The sequence below is a fragment of the Symphalangus syndactylus genome, chromosome 13, assembly GCF_028878055.3.
Source record: "Symphalangus syndactylus isolate Jambi chromosome 13, NHGRI_mSymSyn1-v2.1_pri, whole genome shotgun sequence".
NCBI lineage: Eukaryota > Metazoa > Chordata > Mammalia > Primates > Hylobatidae > Symphalangus > Symphalangus syndactylus.
Genome location: NC_072435.2, coordinates 89,913,186 through 89,927,422, shown reverse-complemented (window position 1 = coordinate 89,927,422; position 14,237 = coordinate 89,913,186). Strand labels below are relative to the sequence as shown.

Genomic DNA, 14,237 nt, shown 5'->3' with positions numbered 1-14,237 from the left:
GCTTTTAGCTGACAATTAGAGAAGGATTTATGTGTGGTTCCTTAAATTATCAGATACAAGCAACAACTCACGTGCATCTTAAGATTCTGATTCAGCAGACTTCCGTTATAGTGTCATTATGCTAATTCAGAGATCCATATTCGATTTCCGTCCATAACAACTGTCAAGTACACACTTACTCATTACCCAACAGAGTTAATTTTATTTGGTACATCAATCTTGAAGTCCTTATGTAATTTTTTTTGTTTGTTTGTTTGTTTGTTTGAGATGGAGTTTTTACTCTTTCTCCAGGCTGGAGTGCAGTGGTGCGATCTTGGCTCACTGCAACCTCTGCCTTCTGGTTTCAAGCGATTCTCCTGCCTCAGCCTCCCGAGTATCTGGGATTACATGCACCCGCCACCACGCCCAGCTAATTTTTGTATTTTTAGTAGAGACAGGGTTTCACCATGTTGACCAGGCTGGTCTCAAACACCTGACCTCAGGTGATCTGCCCGCCTTGGCCTCCCAAAATGATGGGATTACAGACATGGACCACTGCGCTCAGCCTATGTAATGTATTTTTTTATGTTCTGTAGTTTGCTTGTTAAACTTTTTACTCTAAAGTAAAATAAAGAACTTTCCAAAGTCATCTTAAGATTAAAGTATACATTCAAAACCTTTGGCTTATATTAGGCAATTTTAAAAGTGGATGTTTTGTAGGCTGGCTTTTAGGTGCTTATAGCTTATTAACAAAAAGTGTGTAAGCTCATACATAAGGTCATTTTTCCCATTTTTTCCAATAAAGAGATACTTCAAAAGTTTTTTAGTCAAAGTTAATAATACATTAACTTCTAAAAATGTAGATAAAATAGTAAAATGCCTATTACATACTATAATATTAAAAGTTTAAATTTAGTTTACTTATTGTTTTATAATTGATGTATAATTTTATGTCTGTATTAATTTAGAAATGTGGCCTTTTGAATTCTCCAATTTTATGAAACAAAATTTTTTTCCATATGCATCTTTGGAATCTTTGTCGCACAAGAATTATTTTTTAAGTCACAGCTTTTCCAGAGTATGAACGTCAATTCTATCCAAATAGTCTGGGATATAGCACTTTCTAGATGCACATTTTCTCCCACGTTACAGATCCCTATTTACATGAGTTCAGGACGGTTTCTGTTTGCATCTGTCCTGTGGTTACGTTTGTGACCCGCGTGTTAGAGTCACCACCTGTATTACTGAAGAGACCTTTAAAGGCTTATTCATAGCAGTAGCAGCATTTGACATCTGAGAAATCATGCCTGAGAATAAGCATTAAATCTGGATGAAGCTCTTTGGTCCTCTTTATAAAATGATTCTGTCAAGTGACCTATGTAAGCAACTGAAATTGGCGTTGATCAAAGTCATTCCAGTCTAATGAATGCATCTTCTCCAAACAGTGCATCCTGTTTCAAAATATACAGTATAAGATTTTTTTGTTTTGTTTTGTTTGTTGTTGTTTTGAGATGGAGTCTTGCTCTGTCGCCTAGGCTGGAGTGCAGTGGCACAATCTCAGCTGACTGCAGCCTCCACCTCCTGGGTTCAAGCAATCCTCCCATCTCAGCCTCCCGAGTAGCTGGGATTATAGGCACGTGCCACCACACCCAGCTAATTTTTGTATTTTTAGTAGAGACGGGGTTTCACCATGTTGGCCAGACTGGTCTCGAACTCCTGACCCCAGGTGATCCACCTGCCTTGGCCTTCGAAAGTGTTAGGATTACAGGCATGAGCCACTGCTCCCAGCTAAGGTTTCAAATATGAGAAAAATCATCTTCAGTGAGAGGGGCAGGGCACAAGAATGAGAATCTTTGTACTTCTGTTACTTTAGATTTGGACATTTTGAAACACTGCATGATGAACCATCTATAATTTGTAATAAGCTTAATTTTGTATTGTCACTTAGGTTCCAAGAGCTGAAATCCATAATCAGTGCGTGTTTGCGTGCTGGAAATAGTAGAGTTGGCTCCACAGTAGAAGGTGATACTAAAAGCATGGTGCTTTCCTTGTGGGCTGTCTGGCCATGAACCCCAACAGCAGTGTCAGGGCAGAATAGGGAGAAGGCACCACAGACACCAGAGGTCCTGGCCCTCCTTTAGCAGGATCCCACAGAGCCCTGTCTCCTGCCTGGCCCTGGTGAATGCATCAGCTGATGAGCTCTATCTTGAGGTCACTGCAGCTAGCTAAGGTGCTAGTCTGACCCGTGTGCACCTTCAGTGGCAAGGACAGAGAGTCAAGACCCCAGAGACTGGATCTTTCCAGAGCCGGGACTCAGTGTTATCCAAAAGCTCATTTCCCACAGCTAGCCTTACTCTTTTGGAAAAACAGCCCATCAGGGAATGAGAGCAAGCCAAAAGGTACTGGCGCAGGAAGATAAAAAGGACATCGTTTCGCAATGTGCTGTGAAATGTCACACTCAGAATCGACTCCTCTCTTTTAAAGGTATGAGCGACTGGAGGACCAGCTGCATGACCTGACGGACCTGCATCAGCATGAGACAGCCAACCTGAAGCAGGAGCTGGCCAGCATTGAGGAGAAGGTGGCCTACCAGGCCTACGAGCGCTCGCGGGACATCCAGGTACCTTTCCCTTCGTGATTAGACACAGGCCTGGGCTCTTCCCTGGCCTTAATTCATTTAACAGTCTAAATGTTTATGCCTAGTCTAAACGTTTAAGTCCTAGAGGGTTTCTGGCACATGGGACAAAATGTTTTCTCTGCATAAACATTTTATCTGCACCACATTAACCCCACTAGCTCATGTCATAGACATTACTAAGTAAAAAGACAATATTCTTTTTTTATTATTTTTCTTTTCTTTTTTTTTCTTTTTTTTTTGAGGTGAGTCTCGCTCTGTGGCCCAGGCTGGAGTGCAGTGGGTGATCTCGGCTCATTGCGACCTCTGCCTCCCGAGTTCGAACGATTCTTCTGCCTCAGTCTCCTGAGTAGCTGGGGCTATAGGCACACGCCACCATGCCTGGCTAATTTTTTTGTGTTTTTTATAGAGACGGGGTTTCACCGTGTTGGCCAGGCTGGTCTCAAACTCCTGACCTCAAGTGATCCGCCCACCTCAGCCTCCCAAAGTGCTGGGATTACAGGTGTGAGCCACCGTGCCTGGCTAAGAGACAATATTCTTTATATGTTATGCCTAAATCAATTAACAAGTATTTATTATCCACCCCAGGCCCATCACCACCAAAACTGTAAAGTGTAAAAATAGGAGACAATCTCTGGCTTCAAGAAGCTCCCTGCCTAGGTGGAGAGTGTGGGATAGCACAACTGCCAAAGAACTCAAGACAGCACAAACATGGGCCAAGTTACACGACACAGACTCTGTGAGCCACAGAAATTTAGCCATGTGGTGCCTAGCAAGCTGTGGACCATGGGAGCAGTCAGTCATTTAGTGGCAAAACATTTCCATGTTGAGTCCCACGTCTGCCGTATCAGTTGTGTGGCCCTGAGTAAGACTTGAGCCTGTTCACTCATCTGTAAAATAATAGCATTCACATGGCCAGGCGCGGTGGCTCACAGCACTTTGGGAGGCCAAGGCGGGTGGGTCACGAGGTCAGGAGATTGAGACCATCCTGGCTAACACGGTGAAACCCCGTCTCTACTAAAAATACAAAAAATTAGCCAGGGGTGGTGGCACACACCTGTAGTCCCAGCTACTCGGGAGGCTGAAGCAGGAGAATCGCTTGAATCCAGGAGGCAGAGGTTGCAATGAGCCGAGATTGCGCCCATTGCACTCCAGCCTGGACGACACAGTGAGAGTCTGTCTCAAAAAATAAATAAATAAATAAATACATACATACATACATACATACATATAATAATAATAATAGCATTCCTATTTGTAAGAAATTAAAGCACTTCAGTGCATACTGTGTGCTCAATACTAGCAAAGCACTTCACAGGTTTCTTTTTTTCCCATTTACTTCTCAGCAACCCTTTAAGGTAGTTTCTGTTATTATCCCCACTTCTCAAATATGGAGACCGAGGCACAGAGAGGTTAAGTGGCCCAAACAAGGTTTTGCAAGTCATCCTTAAGGAAGGAATGTAATTGAATGTCCTAGAGAAGGTGGGACTGGAAGGAATGGGTAGGATCTGGGTGGATGGAAGGAAAGGATAATGGGATCAGTATAAACAAAGTTGTGCTCCAATATTTCCTAATGTGATCCTAGCACATAGTGAAACAACCCCAGGCTCCTTGATTGCCTTAAAAAAAATTGCCTGGGGCTGGTGGCTCACACCTGTAATCCTAGCACTTTGGTAGGTTGAGGCAGGAGGATCACTTGAGGCCAGGAGTTTGAGACCAGCCTGGGAAATATAGTGAGACCCCTCAATCTCTAAAAACAACTTTTTAAAATTAGCTGGGTGTGGCAGTGTGTACCTGTAGTCCCAGCTACTCAGGAGTCTGAGGTAGGAGGATGGCTTGAGCCCAGGAGTTCAAGGTTACAGTGATTGTGCCAATGCATTCCAGCCTGGGGGGTGACAGAGTGAGGCCCTGTGTCTCTTAAAAAAGTACTCTTCAAGCAATGTCCAGCTTCATTTTTATGGATTTTCTCTGTGGACAGTAGTCATTTTCTCCAGCTCTAGGGAGGCTGAAGGCTGTGAGTCCAAGCCCCACTTTACAAGGGAGAAAATTAAACATAAAGATAGCGCTTTATCCCGCAGTGTGTGAGCTGGAGTTTCAACTGGCCACATTTTTATTCCACTCTGCTGAGGGCTGAGCCTGTGCTAATCCCAGATGCCTACTTGGATAATTCTGGGAACTAACCCATCAGAGCTGATGGGAAATTCTGCCCCCAGAGACTGCATCTCAAAAGACACTTGGGAGGTTTCTGGCCCTGTTCTAGATTAGGAGAGTTCACTTCACCACTGGCTTATTCAAGAAACTTGAACCCATTTAAATGTTAAATGTTGCCAAGTGGGCCGAACGCAGTGGCTCATGCCTACAATCCCAGCACTTTGGGAGGCTGAGGTAGAAGGATCATTTGAAGCCAGGAGTTCAAGACCATCCTGGCCAACATAATTAGAAAAAAAAATTTTTTTAATTATTATATCTGGACATGGTGGCATGCCTATAACCTTAGCTACTTGAGAGGCTGAGGAGGGAGGAGTTTGTGGCTACAGTGAGCTATGATCACACCATTGCACTCCAGTCTGAGCGACAGAGCAAGACCTTGTCTCCAAAAAACAAATAAAAATGTTACCAAGTGAACAGTACAATTGCTTCACGAAGTCGTTCTATTTTAGAGCCTGTTTCGGGTGTCACTGGGTGGTATCTGAATGCGTGGTTTTCTTATTTAGGGGATAGTTTAAGTTAATATTGTTCTTCTGTGTTTTAACAAACATATTTTAGTGGTGAAGGAGGACAGATAAAGGGAGGGACCACAAAAAGGGAACTTAAAAATCCAGAGAGGTTCATTTCGATGTTTTCTGGTTTCATCTCTCTCTCAGAAGTGCACAGAGGACATCTGGGTGAATGACTGGAGTGTCTTCCCTGTCATGATGGTTAGAATCCTGGCTCCTCACCTAGGCTGTGTCACCTAGATGAGTTAGTGCTCTGTGCCTCAGTTTCCTCCTTAATAAAATGGAAATATTAATGAGCTCTACCTCAAAAGGTTGTCAAGAAGATTAAATGGGATAATCATGTAAAGTATTGAAAATCTTTGCCTGGCACATAGTAAACAGTCAAAAAATAAATACTGGCCGTTCTTTTTATTACATCTGGGAGTAGCCACATTCCTCAGGGCTTCTAGCAGTTGTGCCTTTTGACTTCATCTTTATTTCTTATTTGTTTTGTTCTTACAGGCAGCGTTACACAAATGGGCTGCCAGAGACAGGGAGGCTGTTGTCTGCAGGGATGTCAGGGTTTTGTTGTTTTAAACAACTGAGTGGTTTTTTAAACCCTGAATTCCCAGTTAAAAATGTTTCAAGATAACCCCTTTTTATGGTCATCATCCCCAATAAGTTAATTACTGGACCCAAGGAAGTACCAAAAATTGTGGGGCTGAATACTCTGGCTGCTGTGACTCAAATTCCTTGGAATTCACCCTTAATTTTCTTGGATTTTTCTTTTGGTTAAAAAAAAATTGACAGCAGTTGTAAGACAGTCCTAAGATCGGTCTATTTGTACACATAATTCATCTTATAATCAAAGATTCATGGATTTTCCTAAAAGGTTGGTCTTTTGTCTTGTTCCATCACCTTTTCTGTGTTATGCCTAAAATAGAGGAAACCTTGGGCCCAAGTAGTTGAAAAGAACACATGATTTCTGGTACATACTTGTTATTGTTGAAAGCCAGCACTTTCTAGAATGTAAGATCTGAAGAAGTTTTATCCTTTTCGTTGGTAGCCTAGTATCATAGAAGTTACTATAGTAACAGAGAACCTGTTCTTTGGCCCATAGCGTTATTCAGCAGAAGAAAAGCAAATCAATCTTGGAGCCATTATTCTTGTTTAAAACCTGAAAAGATGATTATATTTTAATTGAGCAAACACAGATTGGCAAATGAGTTAGAACAGAGAGGGGCACATTGTACTACCTCTAGTTAGATCCTTTTCACCCAGCAGGCCTGGAGGTTTCTCTCTCAAGCCTCACATTCTGTTTTCTCGTTTTTTTTTTTTTTTTTTTTTTTTTTTTTGAGACCGTCTTGCTCTGTTGCCCAGGCTGGAGTGTAGTGGCGTGATCTCGGCTCACTGCAACCTCTGCCTCCTGGGTTCAAGTGATTCTCCTGCCTCAACCTCCTGAGTAGCTGGTATTACAGGTGCATGCCACCATACCCAGCTAATTTTTGTATTTTGTTTTTAGTAAAGATGGGGTTTCACCGTATTGGCAAGGCTGGTCTTGAACTCCTGATCTCAAGTGATCCACCCACTTCGGCCTCCCAAAATGCTGGGATTACAGGCATGTGCCACTGTACCCGTCAAGCCTCACATCTCTTACTGGCACCTAGCTGTCTCTTTCATATTCAGCCAGTGTGTGGCATGTGCTGCATGCCTGGCGCTGGCTCTGCGCTGGAGAGGACAGCAAATGCAAGATGGCCCAGTTCCTGTCCTCAGGCAGCGTATGTCTTGTGGTTGGGGAGGAGAGCTGAAGGGAGACTTGACCTCATCTCATGGATCAGGAAAGGCTTCCCCAGGGATGTGGCAATCAAGGCGAGACCTAAAAAATGCGTGGGAGATCCACGGGTGAAGAAGGGATGGAGTGGGGGAGGCACATGTCTCAGGCAGAGTGTACTGAATATGCAGAAGCCCTGAGGTGAGTCTATGCTCCCTTTCAGAACTTAGAATAAAGCTGGGTGTGGTGGCTCGCACTTGTAATTCCAGTCATTCAGGAGGCTGAGGCAGGAGACCAGAGGTTGAGGTTGAAGTGAGCTCTGACTGTGCCATTGCATCCTAGCCTGGGCAACAGAGTGAGACCCTGTCTCTTAAAAGAAAAAAAAGAACTTAGAAAAGGCCAGAGCACTGTAACAGGGCAAGGGGCTGGCAAGAAGTCATTAAGTGAGGGAGGAGAGGGAGCTGAACCTTGCCTTGCAAGGCCTTAGAAGGCCATGTTAAAGATTGTAAAGGTTTTATGAAAAGGAGTGATATCAAATATGCATCCTTAAAAGACCACTTGAGTGGCTGTGTGGAAATGGATTCATGAGGGTGGGGAACAAAAGGGTGTATAGGGAAATTTGTGTAAGGTTATTGCAGGCAAGAGATCCTGGTGACTTAGATTGGGGTGCTGACCGGGCGGAGAGAGAACCGGACCAATTGAGCTAGAAACCGGATGTTGCCTCCGTGGCTGGGTGACGGGTTGGATGAGAAGGGTATCAGGGTATGCCCGTTAGGCTTCTCATATGAGGAACTGGGTGGATCATGGTGCTGTACTCTGAGAAGAAGGACACTGGAAGGGAACAGGGTTGACTGCAGGTGTTGGGTAGCTGCAATACATGAAGCCACATTTGCACGTGTTGCATTTGAGGTGCTTTCAAGAAGCTCTGATGGAGATGTCAAAGAGGCATGGAGACCTGTGAGTCAATCTCAGAAGAGAGAATTGGCCTAGAGATACACTTGTAGCCATCTGTGTCTTAGTAACTGAAGACTTGGCATGGATGAGATCCAGGGAGATAGCCTCGGATGGTGTCCTGAGTAACACCGCGTTCAGAGAGCAGGTGAAAGCACAGTTGCCCCACAGTCAGCCTCAGTCCCTTCCCCTCCCTTCTCTCGCCTTCCTCTGCCAATCTCTAACTGATGGACAGAAATCTTTGAGCAGTGGAAATAAGGACTAGCCATTGGAGGTCCCACACACTCCTTGGCTGAAGGTGGAGTAGTCACAAAGTGGAACCTCCCTCCTTCTCTGCTTTGTCCCTGATGGCACCAACAGGCACCAATATTTTATATCACTTTATTTCAAAAATAGGTAAAGTCAGGCTGGGCACGGTGGCTCATGCCTGTAATTCCAGCACTGTGGGAGGCCGTGGCAAGCAGATCACTTGAGGTCAGGAGTTTGAGACCAGCCTGGCCAACATGGTAAAGCCCTGTCTCTACTAAAAATACAAAAATTAGCCAGGTGTGGTGGCGTGCACCTGTAATCCCAGCTACTCAGGAGGCTGAGGCAGGAGAATCGCTTAAACCTGGAAGGCAGAGGTTGCAGTGAGCCGAGATCACGCCATTGCACTCCAGCCTGGGTGACAGAGTGAAACTCTGTCTCAAAAAAAAAAAAAAAAGATAAAGTCAGCTGGGCATGGTGGCTCACACCTATAATCCCAGCATTCTGGGAGGCCGAGGCGGGCCGATCACGAGGTCAGGAGATCAAGACCATCCTTGCCCATATGGTGAAACCCTGTCTCTACTAAAAATACAAAAATTAGCCAGACATGGTGGTGAGTGCCTGTAGTCCCAGCTACTTGGGGGGCTGAGGCAGGAGAGTCGCTTGAACCCAGGAGGCGAAGGTTGCAGTGAGCTGAGATCACGCACTGCACTCCAGCCTGGCGACAGAGCAAGACTACGTCTCAAAAAAAAAAGGCAAAGTCAAAAAACTTAGCCATACTTCCTCATTTATGGTATTTTGTGGTTGTATCCACATGCTCTTCTACTCGTGAACAACAGGAGAAAATGAGCCTGGGATTCTTGTTCCACATCTTTGTCTATCACCATCATCATCAGTTTGGGGATTCGCAGCCGCCTGGGCATTGAGCTTTCTGAGCTGGGGCTTTTGTGTACAGCTGAGTGAGCACTCACATGTTGCTCACCATCCCAACACTGTTTGACCCTTGCTCTCCCTCTTGCCCACAGGAAGCCTTGGAATCCTGCCAGACTCGCATTTCTAAGCTGGAGCTCCACCAACAAGAGCAGCAAGCTCTGCAGACAGACACCGTGAATGCTAAAGTTCTCCTGGGGAAGTGCATCAACGTGATCCTGGCCTTCATGACTGTCATCTTAGTGTGTGTGTCCACCATTGCGAAGTTCGTCTCACCCATGATGAAGAGTCGCTGCCACATTCTTGGCACCTTCTTTGCTGTGACTCTTCTTGCTATATTTTGTAAAAACTGGGACCATATCCTGTGTGCCATAGAAAGGATAATAATACCAAGATGAAGCCACTGGTTCCTGCCTTCAAGTTCTTCCAAGTTTTTGTTTTAAAGAAAACTCCATGCATACTACCAAATTTTACAACGAATGATTGTGCGGACTCGTGTGTGAGAAAAACTAGGGCTGTGTGGTGTAAATAACTACAATTCTCTTAACTCGGTAGCAGTTGCCAACTCAGTCCTTGTACTTCGTTAACACGAATCTGTTTCAGAGCTCTCCTACCTTGCTCACTGCCTTAATCAGACCGATTTCCTGCCCACCTGACTAGCCCAGCGTGGTAAACCTCTGTATATTGAGACGTTGGCATAATTGGTGATCCAGAAGAAAGAGGTCTCTCTCCTAAGTCTCTGTCAGAATTGAGCTTCATGATTGCTAATGGTTATTTTCTGTGAGTCCTATAAAAAGCAAGGATATGCATGATTCAGGGAATGAAGAATCACAGGCTTGGGCAGTGTTAAACACTGTGGCCTATGGTCCCAGTGTGATCCACCCTGCTTGTCTCCAGGCGACCATAGGTCCCGTCATGTACTCAGTGTCCACAGCGGTCAGTCGTGTATGACCCTGTAACATGGAAATCTTATCACACACCTGTTATCCAACAAGTCTACCTGAGGGGTTGTGTTACACTTTAAATGAGAAGGCACAGGGATTTATGAATGGGGCTTTCACCTTCTTATACCCAGGCAGCCAACACCTGATTTTGTCTGAACTGGCTAGCAAATGCCCAGCCTTCAGAGTGTGCAGGAATGTTTTCGAATCCCTCATCAGACTGTGACTTTAACATTAATTTGGAATCCTGTGAGCACTACTCTGAAGGTTTGTGTTTTGGCAAACCTTTTTTTTTTTTTTTTTTTTTTTTTTGAGACAGGGCTCTGCTAAATATTGCTCAGGCTGGTTGCAAACTCCTTGTTTCAAGGGATCCTCCCACCTCAGCCTCCCAAGCAGCCAGGACTGCAGGCACAAGCCACCATGCTTGGCTGTTTTTTGGCAAATCTTGATTGTGGTAAGCCCCCCTGGAGGATATGATTCACTTTATGTGATTCATTTTATTCACAGGTCTGTGAGGGACTGCAAAGCTTACTCAGGAAATGAAAACAAATGATGGTCATGTTGCAGTTTTTTTCCTTGAAGGACAACAGAATCATAGCCTCTAAAGTTAAAGTGCACTGAGGTGTCGGAACGCTGGAAGCATGAGGAAACGAGGACATAGGGTGTGACTGAATGGCGGCTAGATTAGTGGGAGCAATTCACCTGGATGGAGATTGAGAGCGTCCTCTTCGAGATGTGAAAGGCTAGCAAGAATAAAATAAATTAAGTCCGTGTTTGAGCCAAGGTTGCCACCTGTCTCAACATCCCACTCAACATAAGTCCTGAGGTATTGGGATGGCCACACTGCCTCTGAGCTGAAAACATTCAAAAGTTCACATCCCTGTTTGGGGGATACCATTCACCACCTTCAGCCCAGATGATAGTTTCCTTTAAATCTGTGTCTCTGTGTGTATAACAAAGAGGAAGATGTAAACAATGTCCCACCACTCCCGCCATCTGCTGCTGGCAGGAAGGCATGTGAGTGTACATTTTCTTCCAGAAGACATCAGGTCTCCTGGATTCAAATTAAGTGCAATATTTTGCAAACAGCTCTTAGGGAAATCTCCTGAAGGAAAAAAAATGTGACAGAATGTGCCATAGTCTGAGAGAATGGAAGAGTTGAGCATTTAGTACAAGTCCAGTGTGTATGAGTGGGACTTACGCAGCTCAAGCTTGCTTTTTTTTTTTAAGTGTACAATTCAGTGGTTTTAGTAAATTCACAAACTTGTTCAACCATCACCACTATCTTAATTCCAGACTCACGCTTTTTTAAACAATAAATGTCATTTCATGAAATCTTTGGTGATAAAGTATTTTGGATTCAGGGAAGAGGGAGTTACCAGTCCCACCCTGATCTCATGGCTGTCTCTCCTTTCATTGTCAGACTGCCCCTGGTGTACCACGTTGATGTGTATACACTGACCTTTCAAGTCTAGGGGACAGATAAGAAGGCCAGGTGCAAGGCAGGGAGGCAGAGAGAATGTTGTGCTTCCTCTAGCTTTTGTATTTCAATGGCCAGCGTTACCCTTTACCTGTCGGCATCAGACTCAGCGTGGGCTGACAGCTGAGTGTAACTTACACTCCTAAATCAAGCTGGGGCCTGGGTGGGCCCCTCTTGGTATCTGTGAATCTTTCCAAGCACCACTTTGGACACACCAGGGATTGAGTGCTGCTGTTAGTTTAGAGAAGGAGAGATTTCTAACCCTTGAGGTGAAGGGCTCTGGGAGGGTCCAAGAAGAAGTAGGCCTCATTTTCACACCAGCCCACACCATTCCAGTGCTCAGCCTAGCAAATGTGCTTTAATGCACACTTCTCAGAACTGTGATCCGTGTATCTTCTCCCCAGTGACAGAAGTAGAGAAGAGAATGGAAAGCAGCACACTCTGTCCCCTCTAGTCTGGAGCTGTTAACAGAACCTGCTAGAAACTAGCTTTATTCTAACATACCGTAGGGGCTAAATCCTCCTACCTGGATCATGAATTCCTTTTAAATAATTCATATTTTCATTGACTGTCAGTAAATGTCAAATAACCTTGTTTTCACTTGGTTAGGTTCAACCTACCTGGCGTATTTATCTCGCAGTCTCGTTGAAAGTTCATGAAACTTTGTACTTTTTAATAAGATGATACACTCGAAGGAAACTTTTAATCTCTGCAGTTTATTCTCTCTTAAGGAATAAACACTCCCACTGTTTGTTCTCTTCAATGCGTAAGGAGATTAAATGACATTTTAGAAATATTACAATTAAAAATAGTGATGTGGCTATAACATATGCTGGAATTGGATATTTAATTTATGTTTGCGTCAACTATAATCCTTTCTCCACACCTTTCATTTATGGTAAACATCTTGGGCAAACCCAAAGATGGAAAGTGCTTGTTGGGTGGTAAGCACCACCTGGTCGCTCAGCAAACATTCCTGAGTGGTTGAAGATGCTGGACATTGGATTCTAGCACTGGGTTTATCTGGTGACATACTCTCCTGTGGGTCTAAGTTGGTTATTTCAAGCTCAAACTTTGAATATGGTTAAACCAGAACACCCCACCCCCAACTGCCAAAAAAAAAAAAAAAAATGGAAATCCATAGTGAAACAGCAAAAAAACACTCCGTTGCTGGGTTTGGACAATGAACGTGGGATTAGTCCCAAGTTTCTAGCTTGGAACGGTAGCCTTTTTGCCTGCGTGATCCCTGTCAGCTATTCACAGAAGGAAATCTTCCGAAACTCCTCCGTCTTTCATTTCAGCCGGTGGGGCTGTTATCCTTCTCTGTCAATTAGCATTCGTGTGGTTTTTGCTCTTTCCAGCTCTGTCATTCTTGTTTTCATTTAAATATTGCTCCACTCTGTGTTTATTGCCTTGCCATTTCTCTAGCATATCAGGTTTAATTATGGGCTCAGTAATAATGAGGAACCAGCTTCCCTCAGGCAACTAATTGCTTTTGTCTTTTTTGGTCGGATTGTACCAAATTATTTTGCATTGAATGGGAACGTTTTTGCAGTGAATCCAGATATAGTTGTATTGGTTTGGAAAAACATTTAAATATATTTATTCATATGAACATGTGTGATTAAACAACCTATTTTACATGTTTCTGTAATTCTGAGGAGTGGACTGGGGGTAGGAAGAAATGGCATCACTTAAAATTCAGGGTTTATATGAAGAGGTATTTTAAGGTTAGCACATGCACAAAGGAACGAGTTGGTTTAAAAAGATAAATCACTGCAAAGAATGAAATTGGCTTATTCACATCAAAACTAGATAAGATGCTTAAAAAAAAGATACGAAACAGAACTAACCTATAGTTTCCTGAAATCAGTACAGTTCTATTTATAAGAAGCTAGAAAGTAATGCACCTTGATTGTTTTAGGAATGATTTATGTGTTGCAATTTTAATTTATTTAAAGCATGTCTACTGTGTTTGTCCTAAGAGAAATATTTCAACAAAACGTGCTCCGTGTTTAAGATATGTTTAGGCAGTAGTTAGCAACTCTGAAAGTAGAAACTGGAAATGTTTATTGTGAGGCTTGTTGCAGAATTTCCATTTTGTGAGTTACTACTTAGTTTCATGTCAGCCTAAAATTGTAAATTCCCTGTAGATCTTCACCCCATTGTGATGTCATCAATGAATCCAAAGCAGGTGCGATTATTTTTTTAAATAAACTCTTGATGTTAGCTTTGGTGTTAAATAAAGAGGTAGATTTCTTAAATTTTCACATTTGTTGGACCCCATTTCAGTAGCAAATGTGTGTGTGTGACCAATTTTTTTAATAGATTTTATTTTTTAGAGCACTTTCAGGTTCACAGCAAAATTGAGCAGAAGGTACAGAGATTTCCCTTATAACCCCTGCCCCCAGACAGGCATAGCTTCCCCTCCACATTAGCGATATTTCCCACCAGAGTGGTGCACTTGTTACAGTTGATAAACCTGCATTGACACACATCATTATCCAGAGTTCATAGTTTAGGGTTCATGGTGTTGTCATTCTGTGGGTTTGGACAAATGTATGACTACATATATCCCCCATTACAGTATCACACAGAATAGTTTCCC

General features: G+C 43.5%; 1 protein-coding gene across 13 annotated transcripts in view; it reads left to right on the top strand.

Moving 5' to 3' along the window:
- Positions 1–13,899, top strand: part of TMCC3 (transmembrane and coiled-coil domain family 3) — a 304,986-nt gene extending 291,087 nt beyond the window's left edge. For all 13 annotated transcript variants that reach the window (XM_055238347.2, XM_063614277.1, XM_055238348.2 and 10 more), the window contains 2 exons: positions 2,464–2,599; positions 9,304–13,899. In XM_055238347.2, coding sequence (XP_055094322.1) covers positions 2,464–2,599; positions 9,304–9,606 — 439 coding nt within the window. In that variant the 3' untranslated portion in view covers positions 9,607–13,899. The remainder of the gene's footprint in view (positions 1–2,463; positions 2,600–9,303) is intronic.
- The last annotated feature ends 338 nt before the right edge of the window (positions 13,900–14,237 follow it).